We start from the raw sequence: 21,130 nt of genomic DNA, 5'->3' as shown, positions 1-21,130 counted from the left end.
CACAGAGGCAAACCCATCGAAAAGGCATCACATTCCTGACACCCCAAAGGCTTAGGAAGCTTCCTCTCCTCCACTCTTCTGAGCCTTCCATTCGCTCAGCCCTTGGACGGGCAAAAAAAGGCATTCTTGTTGGCGCTCTGCTGTCCGTTACCTCTACTCCTTCCCCCAAAGTGCCCCTGTCGACTGAGCTTTATGTCCATACCAGAGCGAGAGGAGAGGATAAAGTTTTTCTCGCCTGACTTGCTACTACCCCTTTGCCTGACCCCCAGCCCTCCCTTAGTTTTATTCTTCAACAGGAGTCTTCTGATCTGGGGAAGGTGAATGGGCTGAGAAACCATGGGGGAGAGGACAACTTGGTAGGAGCTTGAGTTAGTAAGTCTACCCACCGGCCTCAGCAGCCATCTTTTCCCAGCTGTTCACCCCTCGGTGGTCCTTCGGGTGCATTCCCCACAATGCCTTCCCTCTGTCCTTCCCGGCTCCCTGTTTGGTTGGGTTCCCACCTGGAGCCCCTGGCCACTCATCTCTCTCTCTCACGGGGGCCTCAGCATAGAAATAGGGGCGGGACTAACGGAAGCCGTGCTCCTGGGAGCCTGTGGCCTGGGAATTCTGGAGTGAGACGCCACAAGCCTCTGGCCTCTGAGGACTAAGTATTTCATCCAGTTTCTCCACTTTTGATCTCTGGGGTGTGCAGGGAGGTGTCCTTAGGAACGCAGCAGGAGAGAGATGGTCAGCCCACAGGATAACCTGTCCCACTTCAGGGACAAATAAAGTTTGGCATGGACCTTACAGGGAAGAGGCAAGGCCAGGTTTGTGCATGCTTCTTGGGGTCCAAGTTCAGACTTCTGGGGCTGCCAGTCATCGTCAGCCACCCCAGGCACGAGGGAGGCCCGCGTACTCTCACAGACCAGGGGCCTGTGAATCCAGGCTTCCCTTCCTTCCTTCCTTCCTTCTCTCCTTTCTCTTTTTCTTCCTCTTTTTTGTTATCAAATCGCATTGACTACCACCAAATACTCATTGCTACTTAGCAAAAAATCACATCTCTTGCTCAACCAAAGAAAACATAATTTTCTTGGTGGTACATATGGATCAGGAACTTGTGACCAAAGGAAGTGGGTGGGTGAGATAGGGTTAGATAGTGAACCCTTTATCAGGGACGATGACGCTCTTTCTACCACTGCTTGTCTCTGATTTTTTTTTGTCCCCACCTGCAGCCCGAGCTCCAATGCTCTGAGGCTGTGGCAGTCTATTCCCGTCCTAGATAGGAGCTGAAGTCTGGTGAGGAGCTGTTACCGCTTCGAACGCCAGCCACGTCTGCAGTGTGGGCCGCGTGCGGACCAGTGGACCCTGAGTGTTCTCTCTCGCAGTCACCTTTAGGCCCGCTGGTTAGGTTACACCCACTATCAAAAAGCACAGCATCTCACTGCGTTATTATTGCTTAAGTAAATGTTGGCCATGATGTGAGAGGATATAGCTTATATTATATCCTGTACTGCAGTGGTCACAGATGTGTCCTGCCCCATGATGACAAAATAATGCATTTCCTTTAACAAAATCAGGAAATCCTTAATAAGGGCACTAAGTGTACTTGACATTTAAAGCAGCGGGCTTAATTGGCCTTTAAATTCATTGATGAGAGTGAATTATTAAATTTTTCTCATATAAATTCTTAAACATTTTTTGGTCCCAGGTCATATTTATTGTTTAAATTTTATTTTATTTTTTTTGCTAGACCCTATAACAACTAGGCCCTAATATGAAGAATAACAACCAACCTGCTAAATTAATTTCAATGATTTTTCTTGATTAGTCACTTTTCATAGTGAAGGGTTTGCTTAAATGAGAATTTTCTAAGAAAAAGTGAGTGCCTACAGCATTTACAATGCCTTGATTTCTGAATTTTGTCTTTGTATTTAGTTTTTAAAAATATTTATTTATTTATTTTTAGAGAGAGGTGTAGGGAGGGAGAAAGAGAGGGAGAGGAACATCCATGTGAGGGAAACACCGACTGGCTGCCTCTTGCACGCCCCCAGCTGGGGATCCGGCCCGCAACCCAGGCATGTGCCCTGACCAGGAATCGAACTGGCAGCCCCTCAGTCTGCACAGATGCCGCCCCACCCACTAAGCTACACCAGCCAGGGCTGTATTCAGATTTAGTCTTGCAAATAGAAGTTGTAACTTAACCAAGGACAAAAACTCTATGTTTTGAACAATTTCTGCTCAGAAGTTGATTATACAGCCTCTTTGAAGACCTTTGACCAACCGAAACACAGTCATAAGCCCTGAAGTCGGCAGTTAAGACTGATTGACCGGGACCGTTTCCATCAGCGGAGGGACTGAAATCCGTGTATTTTGCTACCGTCAGAAACAACCCAAGGCCTTCACTCAGAATGCAGTTACTTAATCTTGCATATATGATTATAAACCTTAATTATGTTTCTCCTATTATGAATTGTTTCGGAAGTCCATTTAGGAATTGGAGGGCTAGCAAAGAGAGGCGCAATGCCAGTGAAAGGAAATCTAGTCCAGCAGAAGAACAGGAAACAGAAAAGCGACAGTGTTCTTTATCGTAAAATGCATCCCATTTCAGGGTCTATGAAGGAAAATTCAGATCATGGATTATTTATTCTGCCTCGAAAGGCACAGAAGTGTGTAATATATTTATGAGAGTCTTTTAAAATTCAATATTGTTTAAATAAAATTAGTTTTACAACGTAAGGCACTCTAACTTCATGTATTATCATCTGTAGGATATTGCACTTAATTCAAGTGACTGCTACACTTGAGATAACATGTCTGAGCCCAATAGTCTTCTCACCCAGATCCCTATGCAAAATTTTTGACTTGCAATCCCGATATAGAACACAAGCAGGGAGAGGTATTGTGGTTTCAGTGAGTGCCCACGAGTCCCTGAGACTGCTCGGTGCTCTTCCCACCATCCTCAGTGACCTTACGTAAACCTCCCTGAGTCTCCGGAGCTCCAGAAAAAGCTCAATGCTGAGCTCAAGGTCAGACACAGAGCTAGACCAGGGTGGGAGTTACTGGTGAGGCAGGAGGCTTTTCAGGAATCCTTAAATTGCAGCCGGTCAGCGGTGGCCGGTGGCCTACCGTGCTGTCCACACTGCACTCTACTCGGGGTGTTGCGGCTAACAAGCGGCCTGGATTCAGTCCCAGTTTCCTTAGCATTGCTGTCACTCTGATTAGTAATGTGACTCAGGTACCCCCTGCATTTGCTCCAGGTGGTGCCACACAGCCGTCCACACTAGGAGATCCAGAGGAAACCGGAGAGCAGCAATCATTTGCTTACGGGCTCTCCGCTTAATAAAATTTGCAAACTAGACTTCTGTTATTGTTGCTGTGAGTGATGCTGCCGCTGCTGCTACTACTAGTATTACTACTGCCCTCACTATTACTTACTCTAGTTCTCCTCTCCCCACTTTCTTTTTAGTAGTAGAGCCAAGACACTTTCAGTAGCATAGCCAGATGCTTGGGTGTTCCTTAGCCTTTCTTATTTGCAAAATCAGTTGACAGTCAAACTGATTTAATGGTGCAGACTGTTCTTTTCTCCAGGAGAGGAAGGCCAGGAGTCAGGACAGCGCCCGCAAGCAGGGTAGCTAAACCCCAGGCAGCGGGCGTGTGGACTGCGCGGGCCCCCCGTTCGGCTGCTGCCCTGCGGCAGTGCTCTGGGTCCTGGGATGGTGGCTGGTAATGCTGAGGGTAGCCCCTGTTGAATGAGTCGCACCAAAGGAGGGGTGGCTACAGTTTCTTTTCTGAGACTGCCCTTTCCAAGGTGGCTGTTTGGTCCTTCGATTCTCCTTGGGAGGAGGAATCCATATTCCTTTTCATCTGCCTGCCACCGTTGGCTCCAAAATGACACCTCAGCCCGGAAGCCTCATGTCAGAAGCAGGGACGTTGTGGCAACCTAAGCTAGCGTGGCAAGGGTGGGGATGCAGGGCGTTCTCACTTGGAAGCCTTGATCAGCTATTTCACAGATGGGCTTCGTTAGAGTGAATTTCCCTCAGGGCTGAAGCCCCAGAGTTACTCATGCAGAGCAGCCGACCTGTCTGTGCTCCGCAGAGGGGCATGAATGCTCCTAGCTAAGCCTTTACGTGGCACCGGTGGGAATGAATCCGGAGTCCCCATTTCTCCCCCCGCTCTCTCTTTGCTTGTTTTTATTGTCGGAGAAAAGATACACATCAAGAAGTATTTTTAGTGTGACTCTAAGCTGGTATTGACTGTCATGCCAAATTGTGCAATGCTTATAGTCATGAGCTCTAGCTTCAGACGACCTGGTTCTGTGGACCCTAATTATGGGACCCTAGGCATATCACTCTCGGTGTCTCAGTTTTCTCATCTGTAAAATGGGAGTAAGAATAGTACCTATTTCTTAGGGCTGTGAGGATTAAATGAGTCACTATTTGTGAAGTGCTTTTAAGAGTCAACGGCAGATAGAAAGTGCCAAATCATGGTAGCTGATCTTGTTGGGCATAAAAATTAGACTTATCTTCGTGCTTTCCTGAAGATTTGGGCAGAAACCCACGCAGCTTAATATAGACTTGTGCCTGGGATAGGAGCCTAAATTGTTTGACCCCTTGAAAAGCAGACCCTTTGGCAGTAGGGGTAGAATGCTCGTTTTGAAATTACACTGAACTTTAAATGTTGGTTGGCTGGCCCTGTAAGTATTAGAGTAAAAGAAAAAAAAAGAAAGATACTAATGCCTACATTTTTAGCTTATGAAACTTAGAATAAAGAGCCTGGTTTACATTATATACTCAATATATTGCAGCTAGTGTAATGATTACTTTTTAAAGAGAAACTCTAAGCCACTCCAAGTCATGGGGATATGGAGCTACTTGGTAAGTAAGAGCATTGTTGATGAAGTTTGTTATGTTCTTGCACGGTTAAGGTATAAAACTTTAATTTGCTTTCTACTGTAAACAATTACAGTGGTTGCTTTATTTACATGTACTCTGTTTACGACCAAGGGCCTCTCTAGAGCAGAATGTTAACATTTCCTTTTGTATTTTGAATTGAATGTTGTAGAAATCGGCCCTGAGGAGGAAGTGTGCGGTTTGTAAAATCGTCGTCCATACCGCGTGCATCGAACAGCTAGAAAAGGTGAGACAGCGCCACCTGCTGCAAATTTCGCTACCTTGCAAAGTGTTTGGGTTTCCAAGACCAGGTGTCAATTTCTATTTCCAACTTTTAGAAAACTGTACCCTTTTAAAAAGCTGGAACTTCAGCATTATTACCAGATTAATAATGGAAAGACACTGCCTAAGGTTCATTCGCTGTGCTGTTTGCTAAAGTCTAATTTGCTATCATTTAACCCTGACTCTTGGAAGAAAGAATGGTGAGGTTAGAGAGAAAAGCCTGGTAGGCACTAAATTCCTTCACAACAATGAGGATTGTTATTCACTCAGAATTTCTCACAAGATGTTTTCTCTTAAAGAAAAAAAATTCTGTAAGTTCTTCAGAATTGTTGTTTAGCTCTGTCTGACCAGTGTGAGTTTGCATCCAAGAGTGACTGCAGGGAGCGAGCCAGGCCAGAGGCAGCTCTGAGTTCCGCCTGCCCAGCATCAACGTGTGGGCGTGGCCGGAAGTGACATGTCTTTCCCCCCAAATCAGTGGTGTCTGCACAGTCCATTTACCTGTGATGGAGGCGGGGGAGAGGGGAGGCTCCCATAGAGAGCTGCCTGCTGTCCTCTCTCCTCTCGTGCCTCCTTCTCCAGTTCCACATGTAAGTCTCTGCATTATGCATGTTCTTGAGCTACCTTGGGTAAATGTGTTGAATGATTTGAGCCTGCTGGGACATTCACCAGGTTTTACGGCCACGTTACCAACTGTTGCCGTATGTGGGAATGACTACTCAATATTTTATCTCATCTCCCAACCCCGTTTATTCTTCTCCTCTTTCATTCCTACATTCCTTCCACCTTACCATGTCGCTAAACAATATGTAAATGACTGGGAGACCTCCCTGTCTAAAAGAAAGGCAGCACCGAATATTTAAATAAATATTAATTTTTGTGTGTGTGTGTGTGTGAATCATCATCCTCATATTAAAAATTTCCCAAGTTTATATTTTCCTACTTTCAAAATCTGAAACACAGATGGGTGATTTCAGCTGCCTTACACTTTTTGTCCGACTTTATTATCTCAGTTTCTCACATTTACAGTGTAAGAGCTTTATTGTTTAAAGGTACGTCGATTCCATCAGTGAAATTGAAGAGACATGAATTGGAGGTATAGAATCCCTTGGGATTTCTGTAGATTATCTACGGTGATGATTTCAAAAGACTAAGAATAGTGTTAAAATTTGTCCCTCATTCTTTGGGGGCTTTGTTTCGTAATCTCAGTATCTGTCACTGTTGGTTTATTTAGGTAACTTATTCTAGTCTGATCCCTAATATAATACACTTTTTCTTTTTAAATGACAGATTAATTTCAGATGTAAACCAACGTTTCGAGAAGGAGGCTCAAGATCTCCAAGAGAAGTGAGTATTTCTGAGCTCAAGTAACAGAGTATTTCAAAATTGCAAAGCTGTATTTCAAATACAAGCTTTAATTTCCCATAGATTCATAGGCTTTATTGATATTCATCAGGGATTAAAGAATAAAGTGCACCCCCCCCCCCATTTCACATCAGCTTTTTATTAATAAATCAACAAATGCAGTCAATAAAGTCCCCAAGTCTCTTCAAGGAGTGTATACTGCCCTTCATTCTTGCAGAATGTATGGGGAGCGAAGTCCTTACCGGGTGGACCCGAGAGCAGGGGTAGGGGCCGTGGTAGAACTGAAGAGGCAAGAAAGCAGTTGCATTTGTTGTCCTGAGGTCCATTTTAATTCGATTTTTCAATTTTGAGTGGGCAGAAGCTACTCAGGGGCAGCATCATTACTGAGAACTCCTGTAAACAGCGGAGTCAGACAATCCAGTTTCCAGGTCAGCCTTGGTGCTGTGTCATTTGGGGCCTCTCACCTCATCTCTCATCTCAATGTTTTCATCTGTCAAGTAAGTCGACAGGGAGATAGAGAGATAGGGAGATAGCTAAGAAGATAGAAGATAGGGAAGTAGGTAGATAGACAGACAGATAATTGATAGATAGATGGATCTAAGGAGTGACAACCAGGGATCAGTCCCTGCCCTTGCAGCCTGGTAGTGGAGACAGGCCCGTAAACACAGAAGAGCAGGGCCGCTGTGTTAGCAGCGAGCAGCCGTGAGGGCAGGAGGGGAGCTGCTCCCATGTATTTGTCCAGCTTCCATTTAGAGCCGACGGAGCCCTGCGTGTAGTTAGAGAAGACGAGGGTGTCGGCAGAGGCTGTCAGCCTCTGCTATCCTCAGAGTGTAGCCCCAGGCCCACAGTGGCGCTCCCATCCCGCCAAACGAGCCTGCAACGAACAGAGCCCACCCTCAGGAACACGGATTAGCCTGGCCAGCCCCTACCATCTCATGTGGTGCTCTCCAAAGAGGAAGTGTGGCAAATATAATTTTTGGAAAGTATACTTTCTCCATCCCACTGAGTTTACTTTTATATATTGACCCTCTTTGGAAACCTTCTCAGCCAGGGCACTGCTCAAATTAGCTCTGTGTAGTGAGGAATAGGAGAGAGAGGGGAGGGGTCACAGAAAGGGCTTCCTGGAAAAGGTGGCAGCTAAGCTGAGACTCAAGGGAGTTATCTATGTGGAGGCGGCGGTAGTTAGGAGGTGAGTGAGCACCTTCTAGACAGAGAATGTGTGCACACAGAATGTGAGAGGGAGCATAGCAAGTAAGACACATGGTCCCAGGGATGAGCAGGACTAGACTCTGAGGTTCTCGTGGCCGTGCTGCCAGTGGAGTATTTTATCATCACAGTCATTGGGGGAGGGAGGCATTCAACATTCTAAGCAGAATGCATATTATTCCGGCCACACTGTGGAGAGAGTACCATGGAGTTCAAGAGTAGCAATATTGAAGGTATGGAGAAAACTTAAGGGGTTATTTTAGTAATCCAGGCAAGAAATAATGGGGATCTGAACTAATATTAATATTGGAATTAAACAAAATCGGTTGATTTGAATTTGAAGGAAACAAAATTGACAGGGTGGAGTAAACAGTTGGATTAAAGACAAAGGAGTCCAGAAGGATTGTGTTCCGGACGACACCAATTAGATATTGGAACATGAGTTGATTTGAGGATGGGTGGGTATGTGACAAGTTTAGCTGTGGAACTCTCACGTTTGTGGTGTTCTCGAGGCCCCCAGCTGGAGATGCCCGATTGAAAGCTAAGTAGGAAGTGAGTTTGGAGCTTATGAGGAAGACTGGGCTACCAGCGAGGCATTTGTGAATTGTCAGCATGAATAGGTAGTAATTAAAGCAATGAGACTAGGTGAATGGGTAAAATAGGAAGAGAATATGTCTGAGTAGAGAAAGATCACTGACGTTTTAATGTCAGTTAATGAAAAAAGACAGTGAAAAAGAATGATCTCATTGTTCCTGAGTAACACAAGGAGACTGGGAGAATACACGGGAGAGAGACGAGGCTGGGATGGAGGTCCTGTAGAGAGGAAAACAGTGATTCCCATCAGCTGTCCTCTCCCACTGTGGCCCATTCTGTCAGCAACAGGAAGGCTGTGGGTCATGTGTAGGGTGAGGACAGTCTAGGGAAAGCAATGGGGTCGTGCTGCCCGGCGCCCTACAGCGCTGACCAGGAGTTAACTCGGTGGCAGCTCAAGTGAAGGAGAAATTTCATGGAGGACAATAGGAGGAGGAGTTGAGTGTTTTTAAGGTAGAGTTTATGACTTACTGACCAGGGGATCCACATGTTCACCTTTAGCTCTGTGTTCTTACCTTCTCTTCCTTTCTTTATAGACAATTATTATTGTATGTGCAGTTTTCTAAGACAAGCATTTTGTTGGTTTTTACTTTTCACTCACTGTTGTCATTTCTTGTCTGTGAAGTCAGAACCTCCATGACTGTTTTGGAAACCTTCCCTTGTCTTCTTCATAAGGCCTTGATATTTAGTCCTTCCTACATTTTCACCCCTTCTTCTAGATTATTTTCATCAGCATAAACATGCTCTAATAACTCCCATCTTAAAAAAATAAACAAATGAAAATATTCTTTAACCACCAGCTGTGTCTTAACTATGGCTCTCTCTTAGTTTTGTGTTCATGCTAAATAAACTTCCAGAAGTGTTATGCATAAACAGTATGGCCCCTCCTAGTCATTTTAACTTGTTCTGATCTGGTTTTCACTCTTCCCATTCACTGAAATTGCTTTTGTGATGTTGCCAATATCTCTCTGATGCCAAATCCATTAGATATTTTTCTTTCTTTTTTTTTTTTTTTGTTATTCAATCTTTGAAATGCATTTAAATTGTTCAATGCTCCATTCCTTTTCAATGCTCTCCTGTCTTGACATCTTTCCTACTGGTTCTCTAATTCACTGGGGAGTCCTTCCCACTGTCTCATTCCACTCCCCGCCCCACCCTGGATTTCTGCGTATTCCTCTGGGGTTGGTACTTGGCCATGTTCTCTCTCCGCCCACTCTTGTTGGAAGAGCTCATCTAACCTCATGGCTTTAAATATCACATCTGGGCTGACAATTCCTGGCTATGATGTCTTCTTGGAGTTCTGTTTGAAATGCCTATTGAATGTATCACAGTCCTCTCAAATAGAATGCATTAAAAACTAAGTTTTTCCTGACTGGTGTGGCTCAGTGGGCTGGGTGTTGTCCTGCAAAGTGAAAGGTTGCTGGTTCAATTACTGGTCAGCGCACATACCTGGGTTGCAGGTTTGGCTCCTGGTTGGGGCAGGTACAAGAGGCAACCGATGGATGTTTCTCTCTTGCATTGATGTTTCTCCCCCTCTCTTTCTCCTTTCCTTCCCCCTCTCTAAAAAGAAATAAATAAAACCTTCTTTAAAGACTAAGCTAATTTCCATCACCCTAAAAATGATTTTCTTTTATACCTCAGAAAATGAGATGGCTAGTCATCCAATTATTCAATTGAGAAAACTGGTTATATTGATTCCTTCTCTCATGTACTCTCATGTACTCAATAAGTGCATCAACACTCATAGTTACAGTGTAAAGATCCTGAGCCTAATTTCAGTTCAATAATTTAGGAGATATAAAGGGGTCCAGAGCAGCGATTGATGATCACTGTACCCTGTAGTTGCCAACCCTATCAATTTGGTTTATAAAATATATTTCAAACCATCTCTTTACCTCCAGTTGTGTTGCCTGTGCCTTAGAGGAAGGCACTGTGATATCTCACTTCTGACCACTGCACTAGCTTGTCCATGATTCCTTAATTTTGTCCTTCAGCATACCATGATTTAAGAGAGTGATCATTTCAAATGACAATTGGATTACATCATTTTCCAGCCTAAAACTCTCAGTTTCTATGGCACCCTGTGCCAAACCCAACCCCTTGTTGTGGCTGAGGAGTTCCACAGAGCCTGGCCCCAGCCCACCTCTCCACGGACACCCATCCGCCACACGGGCTTCCTTTCAGTGCTTGAGGCGCACATCAAGCTATCCCGCCTTCAGACACTTGTGTACGCCACTGCTGTCCTGGAAATCTGTGCATGGCTAGCTGTTCCTTACAGTTAGGCTTCAGCTCCAATAGCATCTCCTCAGAGGTCTTCCTTAATGACAGAGGTCGCACATTATTTTTTCTCAGAGCACCTTGTTCTGCCCCATGCAGAGCACTTTGTATGTCATTGTAATTTATACGTATTACTCATTTTCTTGTTTGCTGTCATTTTTCTGTAGCATAAGCTTCAGGAGGTCATGGACTGTGTCCTAAACTCATTGTATCAGGACATGGAAGATGTGATCAATAAGTATCTGTTGACTAAATGCATTTATAAAAGTGTCCAATTCTCCCAAAATGTTCACAAATTCTTGGTCTAAGAGGACAATGTGAAGATGAAACTTATGATAGATTATGAGCCATTTGAGGATCTTACTTAAGGGACCTTAGGTAGTTTACTCAATGTAAATGAAAGAACAATCACTTTAGAATTTGTCTGACCTGGGTTCAAGCGACACCTCTGCTTCTTTTGCACTCTGTGGAGTCTTGATCCAGAGGAGGGATCCAGAGCAGGGATTAATGATCACTGTACACTGCGCTTGCGGAGTATCTGACATGGAAGATTTTTCATGAATTTTGGTTGGACACTTCTCAGTTGTATTTTCGCGGACCTCATTTTCCTTGGACATAAGCTATATGGATTGAATGATAATTTTGGGATCCTTTCAAGTATTCTATGAATAATATTATGCATTGAACTGGCTGTTTGAAAATAATTGAGGAATTGTGCTTTGCATTTCTGTTAACAATAGTGAATATAAACCCTGAAATATTGTGTCACTGGGATTTTAACACCCCTAAGTAATAGCTCTTTCTTTATAGTATTTAAATACAGTATATGAATAATTCAGAGATTGTTGATGAACAATTAAAAGAAGGGTCGTATGGTGTCAGAAGCCTTGTTTGGCTATATTAATAAGTGTATCAACACTCATATGTACAGTGTGAGGATCCTGAATCTAATTTCAGTTCAATAATTTAGGAGATATAAATAATTGTCAAAAGGGGGTAGTGTGAAAAATTAAAGTTCTTAAGAAATAAGGATTAGAAGACAGTAGTGATTCTATCGACTTTTTTTTTTCCTAATTGATAAAGGCAATTGGTGATCCCTCAGAATGGCAATTACATGATTTAATCACCAAAGAAATTAGGTTGAGAATTCCATTCCATTCAAACCATATTTATTAAGTGTTTACTTTGCTCATACTATGTTTAATTGGTGGAATAAATTATATTAGGCCTAAGAACACCTCTGTACAGAAGGTTGTTGACACCTCAATCAATGGATTGGGAGCAGTTGCTCGGTTTTTCCTTTTGTATATTTAGTATAATAACTGGTATTTTTCTCTTTCAGTGCTTTTGTTTAAGTTGCTTTGTCTTACTGTGGCTTAGTTTTTTTAGTTTCCTACCTATTTCCTAGGTAGTATAATGTTAAAAATATTTAACCACTTGCAGTCATATATATTAATATTGAAATAATTTTATAATGTTCTTTTATTCCCTAAATAAGCTAAACTATGCGGTATTATATATCTGCTTACCAAACACTATATATTGCCACACAGGTGATAAGTCAGTCTTGTAGTTTCCAAGTAATTGTTGATTCGTGGACATTGTTGGTTTAATCTTTTGATTACAGCTGTCAGCAGCTAAATGGTCTCATGAGTTAGCCGTGATTTCACATGGGTAATTGTCAAATTCTTCCAACATTTTCCTCCTTAAATAGTCATTAGGCGATTTATAATGCCAACAAGCAGAGAATTTTTCTTACCATCAACAATATTGTTCATTCTCCCTAGTTTTTGCTAAACTTACAGCAATTATAATACATTTTCATATCCCTTGTAATACTGTCTGACACTTTAACATATTCAGTCAATATGTTTCCACTGCTGCCTGCCACCAAAGTCACTTATGGAAGGAGCCTGAAACTGATCTTTCAGAGCAGAGGAGAGGCACGGTGACACGGTGTCTAAGAGCATAGGCTCTGGGCCCCCCGGCTTGGGACGAAACCCTGACCCTGGCCCTCCCATTTTAAGTAACCGTTCTTAGCCCTAGTTTCCTTACCTGCAAGGTGAGGATGATAACCATAATCCAGGTAAAGCCCCCGGATAATGTGCCCTACCGTAGTGTGAATTGGGATATAGCACAGTCGGCAGTTGGCCCTTGCCTCCCCCAGCCGTTGCTCCGAAACAGGCAGTAGGCTAACGTCCTTCTCGCCTCAGCAGGCGGGAGGCTGGAGGGGCCGGTCTCACCTGTGAGGCAGAGGTGGGCGGTCAGTACTCTTACCCCAGTGGTGTGTGTGGAAGCCGGTAACCAGGCAGGTTCCTGGACCTGCCGCCACTGTCCTGAGAGCCCTGGGACCCAGCATTGCCTATATCTTATGTAGGAAACCATTGCCTTTGTTGATATTTCAGCTGTCACAGACAGCCACATGAATTGGGCACAGCCTCGACTTCTGAGTTTGTTGGGGGAGCCCAATGGCTTTGCCCAGGCGACATGATTTGATTTCAGAAGAGGGCTCATCAGGAATGAATCCTGGAGAGCTGCCCTGCAGAGTATTGACATCTTCATTGCTTAATAAGGAGGCGGTAGAGAGGGTCTGCGGCGTGGAGGGGGCGGTGGTGAGGCGCTGCGGTGGGTGAGGAGGAGCCCGGGATGCCAGGGCCGCTAAATTGCAGTCTACCCGCCAAAATAGGAGTATTTCGGTATTGAACGGCTCCTAGGATTTTACTGGTATGTACCAAGTAAACAACACCTCTGCTGTCTTGATGGAAATTAAAAGAATGATCACATGTGAAACTTTTTCAAAAGACTTGGCATACAGCACTCAACAAATGTTAGCTATTATTATTAGCTTCTCTCTGAGAATATATATATCTGTGGATGAATTATGTTTGTGTTTTATTAAACGGCCGCTGTGGGAAATGCAAGACAAAAATTAGACTAATTAGTGAGACCATTATGCTTCTTTTTTTCTTATTAGAGTTAAAAGACCATTATTCCTCCAGAATCTTTGTTTAGTTTTAATTTAAATTGATTTGACATTATATAGAGAAATAGAGGTGGCATTTTGGAACTGATAATGGGAATGCTTGTTTGGGGTATTTTTGTCACTCTGAATTTTATGGCTTGATATGATTGTGTTTTTCCTCAACACTGATCCATTTCCTACATTCCTCTGTACTTAGAACAGCGCTTGGCAGACAGTAGGTATTTAGTATTTGTCAAATGACTGAATCTATTTTAAAAGGCCTTTTAAAGAGAAGGCAGAGGTGACGTGACATTCAGTAGACATGTGAATCTCAGGTAAAGCGTTACTTCCTCAGAAAAGGGCAGAAGAGAAAACCTTAGCAGGTATTTTGGGTGTATCAGCCTAAGGGGAATGAATTATATGAGTTATTATGGTTTACCTCACCATGAGATAGGCCTGCAGACAACTTTCTGAGGATGTGTCTATTCTAAGAGCAGTGGCGAAGGGCACTCCTTGACCCCTCTGCCTCAGGAGCGATTGTTTGTAGCAAAGGGACTTTCCAGGTTTCCTGTAGCCCAAGACAAGAATAGACTTTGGAAGCTGATCTAGTTCAGAGCACCCAAGGACACTTAAAAACTCAGTGTCATTGCAAAAAGCTCCCAACATGCCCACATCTTTTGTCCTTCTCATTTCTTTCCTTCACCTTTTCTCTTTCTTCACTTTCCCTGGCAACAAATTCTGGCCATCTCTGTCCTGAATCAGGACATCCAGTTCTGTCTGAGACTTGTGTTTTTTTAAAAGTGCTTTTTAGCTCAAATGTTTAGTATGGTGCCTGCCTGGCATATAAGGAAGCATTAAAGACATATTTGTTAAAAATATATTGGACATTGTTGTTTCTGCTTCTCTCCTTCACTTTTTCCTTCCTCTAAGGATCTCTCTTTGACCTGCCTCATTACCTCCCAGCCTGAGGGCCCCTGATATGCTCACAACTCTGCTCAGGGTCTTACTAGGAGCGAAGTAGAGGAAGAGCAACCTGCTGTGGCCATTTGTCACTGGGGAGACATGAAGGACGGATGTGTTGAGCAGCCACGGATGGAGAGTTAGCTTCATTTCTCTAAGTGGATTCACATTTATGGTTAAATAAGTCACACATGCACATATTCGTCTTGTGTTAATGTGCTCTTGGATGATAGTTTATGAAAACTATATTCTTAAAACAAAAAAGAAAACCCAACTAACATGAGGGCTTGCAAATTTAAATAGATTCACTTTCTTCTGTTTTTCCACAGAATTTTGTGCGTCATCACTGGGTGCACAGGCGACGGCAGGAGGGAAAATGTAAGCAGTGTGGTAAGGTAAGGGGCCCAGCACCCAGGTGCCGCGCGCAGCTCCGCGGGCCTTGACAAGCACCCAAGCTAGATGAGTCCCGTCACCTGAATCCCGTGTCTGTACATCACTACCTTTCCGTAAGGCCTTCTTTCTCCAAGTCCCCTTTCCTTGCGAGCCATTTTAGTCATTCTGGGACTCACTGCAGGAGGCAGAGGTCTTAATACAAAGACTTACCACATTTTGATACCCGTTTGTGGTGGATTTCATTGTTGATGTTTCAAAACCAGCTCTCCCTATTGTGTCAGTACCCCCTTGTGAGGACTACTGGCCTGCCACACTTCTTTGATCAGCAACAGAAAATCACTGGGTTGTTGATTAACACTGCTTTTGTTGATATACTATTGTGGTTGAGTGGAAGCAGGAAATGTGTGGCTTCCTTAGGATTTTACCCAGGTCCCGGAAAGAGATGCCCTTCTCATGTGTGGTTATTTATGTCTTCTGTCTCCCTTAGTATGACTGGTGTGCTAGCGGACACCCCGCATTCTACATGACATCAGTCCAAACAGATTTGGGTTATGGATTCCTTTCAATGTACAAAGGTCCATTTTAGTCATGAAAGGCCCCTGTGGGAAGCTTAAACTTCCGGTGAATCACGCTACAAAGATATTGTTTTTTCAATAGATATCAGTAGTAAGCTGGACTGAACAAAGGGCATTTTGATTTGGTAGAGAGCAATACGATTTTGGAGAATAGATCCCTCATCAGTGAACAATTCCTAATTTGTTTCTTTATTCCTTTGGGTCAAATGCTGTGGTGAGCTGACCAGCACGAAATTTTTGACAATAACGAGATACAAGGAACTGTTGGCTGCCTGATGTAGGAATGTTGAGAGTGAGTGAGACTTGGAAAGAGTTTCATTCATTTTTCTGTTTGCACAGTGCCTAGTAGGAAAATATTATGCTGTAGCCACTGGTTACCAAGTTCTACTTTGGAAGGCTGCACACCTCGCCCTCAAGGCTATGGCCCTTCATTATAACAAGTATTATCTTCTCCAGTTTAGTTCAGTGGCTCTCTGTTGGTTCCTTTCCAGCCTTGTAAAGAGAACAGATTTTGAAAGTTGGAGGAGGTACAAAGAAGATCAGAAGGAAGCGGGGAGTAGAGTGACTCTTATCAACCACTTTGCATGGCTGTGAAAGAGGAGGTCAACCCCCGACTCCCACAGGTCCTCCTTCCCTGGGTCCATCTACCCCTTTTCTTTCTGGGGTTGCCTTGGGGATTGTGGGTTTACTCTGACTTAGTGGATTGTAGACTATCGACGTTTCCCACAAAAGTGCGTGTGTGTGTGTAAGAGAAGAAACAGGCATAACCTACATTGAGACAGGAGATGTGGAGAGTAGGAAGGATGTGGATGAACAGGTTCTTCACTTCAGCCTAATGACTGGCTCCACCTCAACAAGTTTCAAGCTGTAATAGAGGTAGAGGAAGTTTACTGAAAGAAAATCAATAAACATTCTCTATTTTGTGATGCGTCTTCCCCAGTGTCACGTTACATATCCTCTTCTGGCTTTGTCTTCTGTTGGCTCTGTCAACCGAGCAGAAGAGCTGGACTCGCTGGACTGAGTTGCTGCGACCATGGCTTTCTGGCCCAGGGTTCTCAGGTAGCCATCTTGGCACCTTGGAGGGCGCCCAGCTCTCCTGGGGAAGTCAGTGATCCCAACTGCTCACATAATATGCCTGTCGTATATTGGGTTGGCCAAAAATTCATTTGTTTTTTTCCATATGATGGCTCTGGTGGTGCTTAGTTGGCTTTAACTTCATTCAAAACAATTTTGTTAGATTGTATTGTGACAGCTGTCATATCAGAGCGCATTTTTTAAGAAACCTTATCAAAATTGGTGAATTTTTGCATAGCCATTTTAATGTTGAAGATGGAAGAAAATATGCAATGTTTTTGGCATATTATGCTTTATTATTTCAGGAAAGGTAAACATGCAACTGATACGTGAGAAAAGATTGGTGCAGTGTATGGAGAAGGTGCTGTGACTCATTGAATGTGTCAAAGTGGTTTGCAAAGTTTCATGCTGGAGATTTCTCACTGGACGATGCTCCATGGTCAGGTAGACCAGGTGACGTTGATAATGATCAAATTGAGACATTAATTGAGAGTAATTAACATTATACCATGTGGGAGATAGCCAGCACACTCAAGATATCCAAATTGGTGAAGTTATTGGTGAAAATGAAATATGTCTTTTATTTTACAGAAAAAACCTAAACAGACATTTTGGCCAACCCAACAGTACTATTACATTCCTCTCCTGTGTTTATAATCCCGCAGCTCATGAATTCCCAGAGGCTCAAGCAATTATGACATGGGACTGTATTAGACCTGAGTCTCCTTGGTGGATAATGAATAGCCCTTCCTTGGAGGCTGGCTTCTACCCTGGATTAGAGGAAAGCTATAGCTCTACTTCCATCTATAGATTAAGTGATTCAAAATTCATTTCATACATTGATACTCTGCATAATTTTATTGATAGAGTTGTAGATTCTTATATATTCACTGATTTTTAAACCATTTCTCTTTCTCTCTCTCTCACACACATACACACACACTCACGGCTATACATGTGATTCCATAATTTACCCATTGGGATGGGGTGAAAAATAATCATTTTTGCTTCACAAAACTTTTTTCCAATGGGTGGTTTACAAACTTTTGGGGTTGTTAGGGAGTGTTTATGGTTCAAGAATATTTGGAGATTTGATTTCTACTGTTAAAATGAGCAATAAAGTGAATATTTGGACTGATTTTCTCTTGAGCCTTGAATAGGTGTTTGGCTGCCTATGTGTGGCATTTAGAGGTTATCAGAGGAGAGAGCTCACAATTCCAGGCTCAGTTGCTGTAACATTTGCTGAACACCACAGGCTGCCATGTTTAGGGCCATCACATAGCTTTATCGAATTTTTACTCATCATCCTATATTATATAAGGGTCAGGACCAAGGCAGAAAAGCGATGGCATACTCACACTGAAATTATGAAGTCTGATGAGTATTCAATAAAGAGGATATTTAAAACGTGTGAGAAGAGTATAGCGCAACCCAAAGGCACAGTGAAGAAGTCAGAGGCCAGTAACTGCAGGGAGCCGTGGGCACAGAAGAGGCAGGGCGAGGGAGAGAACCCTTTCGCAGACCTTGCGACACTCAGCCAGCCCAGGGTGGCCTACCAGCGGGGGAATAAATAGTCTAACTTCAGTCCCTTCAAACTCTAGTGTCCAAACCCAGGAGAAACCAGATCACAAGGGACACTGTTGAAACAATCTGTTCAAGTCCACTTTTAGAACAGCAGGGTGGAGACAGGTGCATCTGGAGGGGCGGTGGGCCCGAGCGAGCACATGTCGCTTGGTGTAGAGCTGCGTTCCGTGAGCGGCTGGAGGCGGAACGCGCACTTAGGCTGCAAACGTACCTCTTTGTGGCCTTCGCTAGACCACAATTTTCAACATTGAGTTGTTCTTAGACGTTGAAAAATCACTGGGCAAAGGGAGAATATTGTCGTCATTATAGCTAATTGAGCCTTTTATTTTTGAAGGAACAAAGCATCCAAACCCAGCACTGTGGTAATTGTAGAAATATGCCTGTAAACCACAATTTGAAAGCTTATCTTTTATTTCTTCATTTAGAAACATATATAAAAGTTATAAAAATAAATGAGCTAACTTTTTGAAAGTTAAACATTAAATCTTGAAAGCAGTTTTTAATGCACACAACACATAGACTTTGGTCTGCTTGTTTGATACCCTCCAGCTTCCTAACCAAACATGCCACATCATTATGAATTGCTTGTCCATAAATCATATGTACTTTCATACACAATTAAGTAAATTAAGTAGCATGTAGCGTTAATTAAATGGGAAAATGTCAAAACTGCTCTTTTTTGTAATGAATATTGTTGAAAACTAATTTAAAATGATCTTATAGTGCAGTATGCAAAATATACACCATCTCAAGGAGGTATACTGCACAGCATTTCTGTAATGCAAAAATGACAAAATGATTAAAAACATTCCATGGGGGTGTGGTTGAGATCTGAATATTGAAAGGGATCCCAGAGTCTAAAAATAATGAAAAATACCAACCTGGGGCTTCGGGGGATGTTTTCTTATCAACTTAAAACACTAGTCTCTACTGATCTGAAAATGCATGTGCCCTGGAGGTCACCTTTCAAGAGACCCTGCCCAGTTAGGGACAAGGAATGGAAGTTCAAGGGTGGGGGTCTATGCACTGGATAGGCAGGTTTGGTTGTTCGCCTGTGTGTTTGTCCACATAAAACAGAGGAACCTTCTGCCATTAGTCTTAGGAGGGTCACTGAGGGGGTAGGGAGGGTCATATGACAAGGACAGGGAACCCAAGCCTCTCTGTGGAGCCCCCGCCAGCGCCACTGCTGGGAGCTGGGTTTGCCTTTCTGTCCTTGGCTGAGTATCAAGATGGGACAAGGGCAATGGCCATTCTACGCTCTGCCTCTGTGAGTTTGGTTACTTTTGATGCCTCATAGAAGTGGCATCGTGTAGTATTTGCCCCTCTGTGTGTGGATTAGTTCACTTAGTATAAAGTCCTCCAGATTCACCTGAGGAAGGGAAATGGGGAGGTATTAGTCAAAGGGGACAAAGTTTCAGTTATGTGAGATGAATGAACCCTAGAGACGTACTGTACAACATAATGCCTATAGTTAACAATGCTATATTGTACACCTAAGGTTTTGCTAATTGGATAGATAGTATGTTAAATGTTCTTCCGCCTAGGTGACTGTCTTAGTCAGTTTGTGTAGCTATTACAGAAGACTATAGACCGGGTAGCTTAAAAACAACAGAAATTTATTTCTCACAGTATGGAGGTTGGGAATCCAAGACCAAGATGCCTGTGGAACTAGGGCCGGGTAAGAGCCTGCTTCTTATTCACAGACAGTGATCTGTCTGTGCCACACAAGGCAGAAGGGGCAAGAGAGCTCTGAGAGTCTGTTCTACAAGGGCACTTATCCTGTTCATGAGGGCTCCACCCTCGCGACCTAATTACCTCCCACAAGTCCCACGTCCAACTTGGGGACTAGGTTTCAACATATGAATGATCAGGGAAATAAACCGTAAGTCTCTGGCCATGACCTACTTAGCAGGATGGCAGAGACCCTTACCTTGGAGCAGCTGATGATCTGGTCTTGGCTGCTGCGATTGTCCATTTATCATTAAAAGTTTTCAAAGAATTAGAATGGTGCCCCAGTGGGCAATTGGCACCAGATACATCTTCCCGCCCCCACTGCCACGTAACAACCATACCTCCACCTAGTCATTGGGATGAAGGATGGTGATTTGTCGAATGGCGACCCTTTCCTCTGCCTGGTAGTCTCATGACACAAGGACCCCGTAGTAACTGGGTGCAGTGGCAGTTTAAGTTTTAAGGGCCCCTTGTTCTGTCCCTGGTGGAGAAGTTCCCTCTCTGGGATTCAGACCCCCGAGCCCAGAGCTGGGGGGTCAAGAAGCACAATTCCTGCAAGTGGGCCAACGAAAGTGGGAGTGGGCACGGCCACTCTGACTCCTGCAGTTTGTTTGCTGCCTCCGTGTATTTCACCTGGAAAGACAGTGCTGTCCAGTGATCAAAGATGTAGTGAGTGCCCTGAACCTGGAGGACGGTGCTCACGGGGCATCCCCTCAGAGCTGCAGCCTGTGTTTCACCTTCAAAAGACCCTTCCATCTCTCTGTCAGCTGCAGCTTCTGGTTGGTGTGAAATGTGAAGGGACCAGAGCATCGCATAAGTACATGCTCACTCCTGCACCTCCACTGCTGTGAGCTGGGTTCTCCGGCCTGACACAGAGTCAGGCGGGGCCCTGTGTCGGTGGGTCAGACACTCCGTAAGCCCTCGCATAGCGGTGCTGACAGAGACCCTGCAAAAGGCAAAGGGAAACCCAAACTCAGAGTAGGTGTCGATTCCAGTCAAAATGAGCTGCTGTCCCTTCCATAGTAGAAGGGACTCAGGGTAACCAGTTGGCTGTCAAGTAGCTGATGGTGGGTTTGAGGGATGGTGCCCTGTTGGGCGCTCAGCTTGGGTGTCTTTTGCTGGAAGGTCGGACATTCAGCGTGACAGAGGCCAGCTCAGTTTGCTGAGCGGAGGCCCATGCTCGTGGACCCAAACACAGCTCCCGTCTCTGTTGTCACGGCTGCCGCACTTACGAGCCCATTGTGCCACAGATGGTATTTTAAGAC

At 43.9% G+C, this 21,130-nt stretch overlaps 1 protein-coding gene across 1 annotated transcript in view; it reads left to right on the top strand.

The window, feature by feature from the left end:
* DGKI (diacylglycerol kinase iota) overlaps nt 1-21,130 on the top strand; it is a 379,645-nt gene that overhangs the window by 156,891 nt on the left and 201,624 nt on the right. Inside the window, 3 exon segments of the mRNA XM_054564265.1 lie at nt 5,041-5,115; nt 6,438-6,494; nt 14,838-14,903. Of these exon segments, the coding sequence (XP_054420240.1) occupies nt 5,041-5,115; nt 6,438-6,494; nt 14,838-14,903 (198 nt within the window).

Source organism: Pteronotus mesoamericanus, unplaced genomic scaffold (genome assembly GCF_021234165.1).
Source record: "Pteronotus mesoamericanus isolate MK-2021 breed Mesoamerican mustached bat unplaced genomic scaffold, CSHL_Meso_final scaffold_85, whole genome shotgun sequence".
Classification (NCBI taxonomy): domain Eukaryota; kingdom Metazoa; phylum Chordata; class Mammalia; order Chiroptera; family Mormoopidae; genus Pteronotus; species Pteronotus mesoamericanus.
This window is presented reverse-complemented; position numbering and strand designations above follow the sequence as displayed.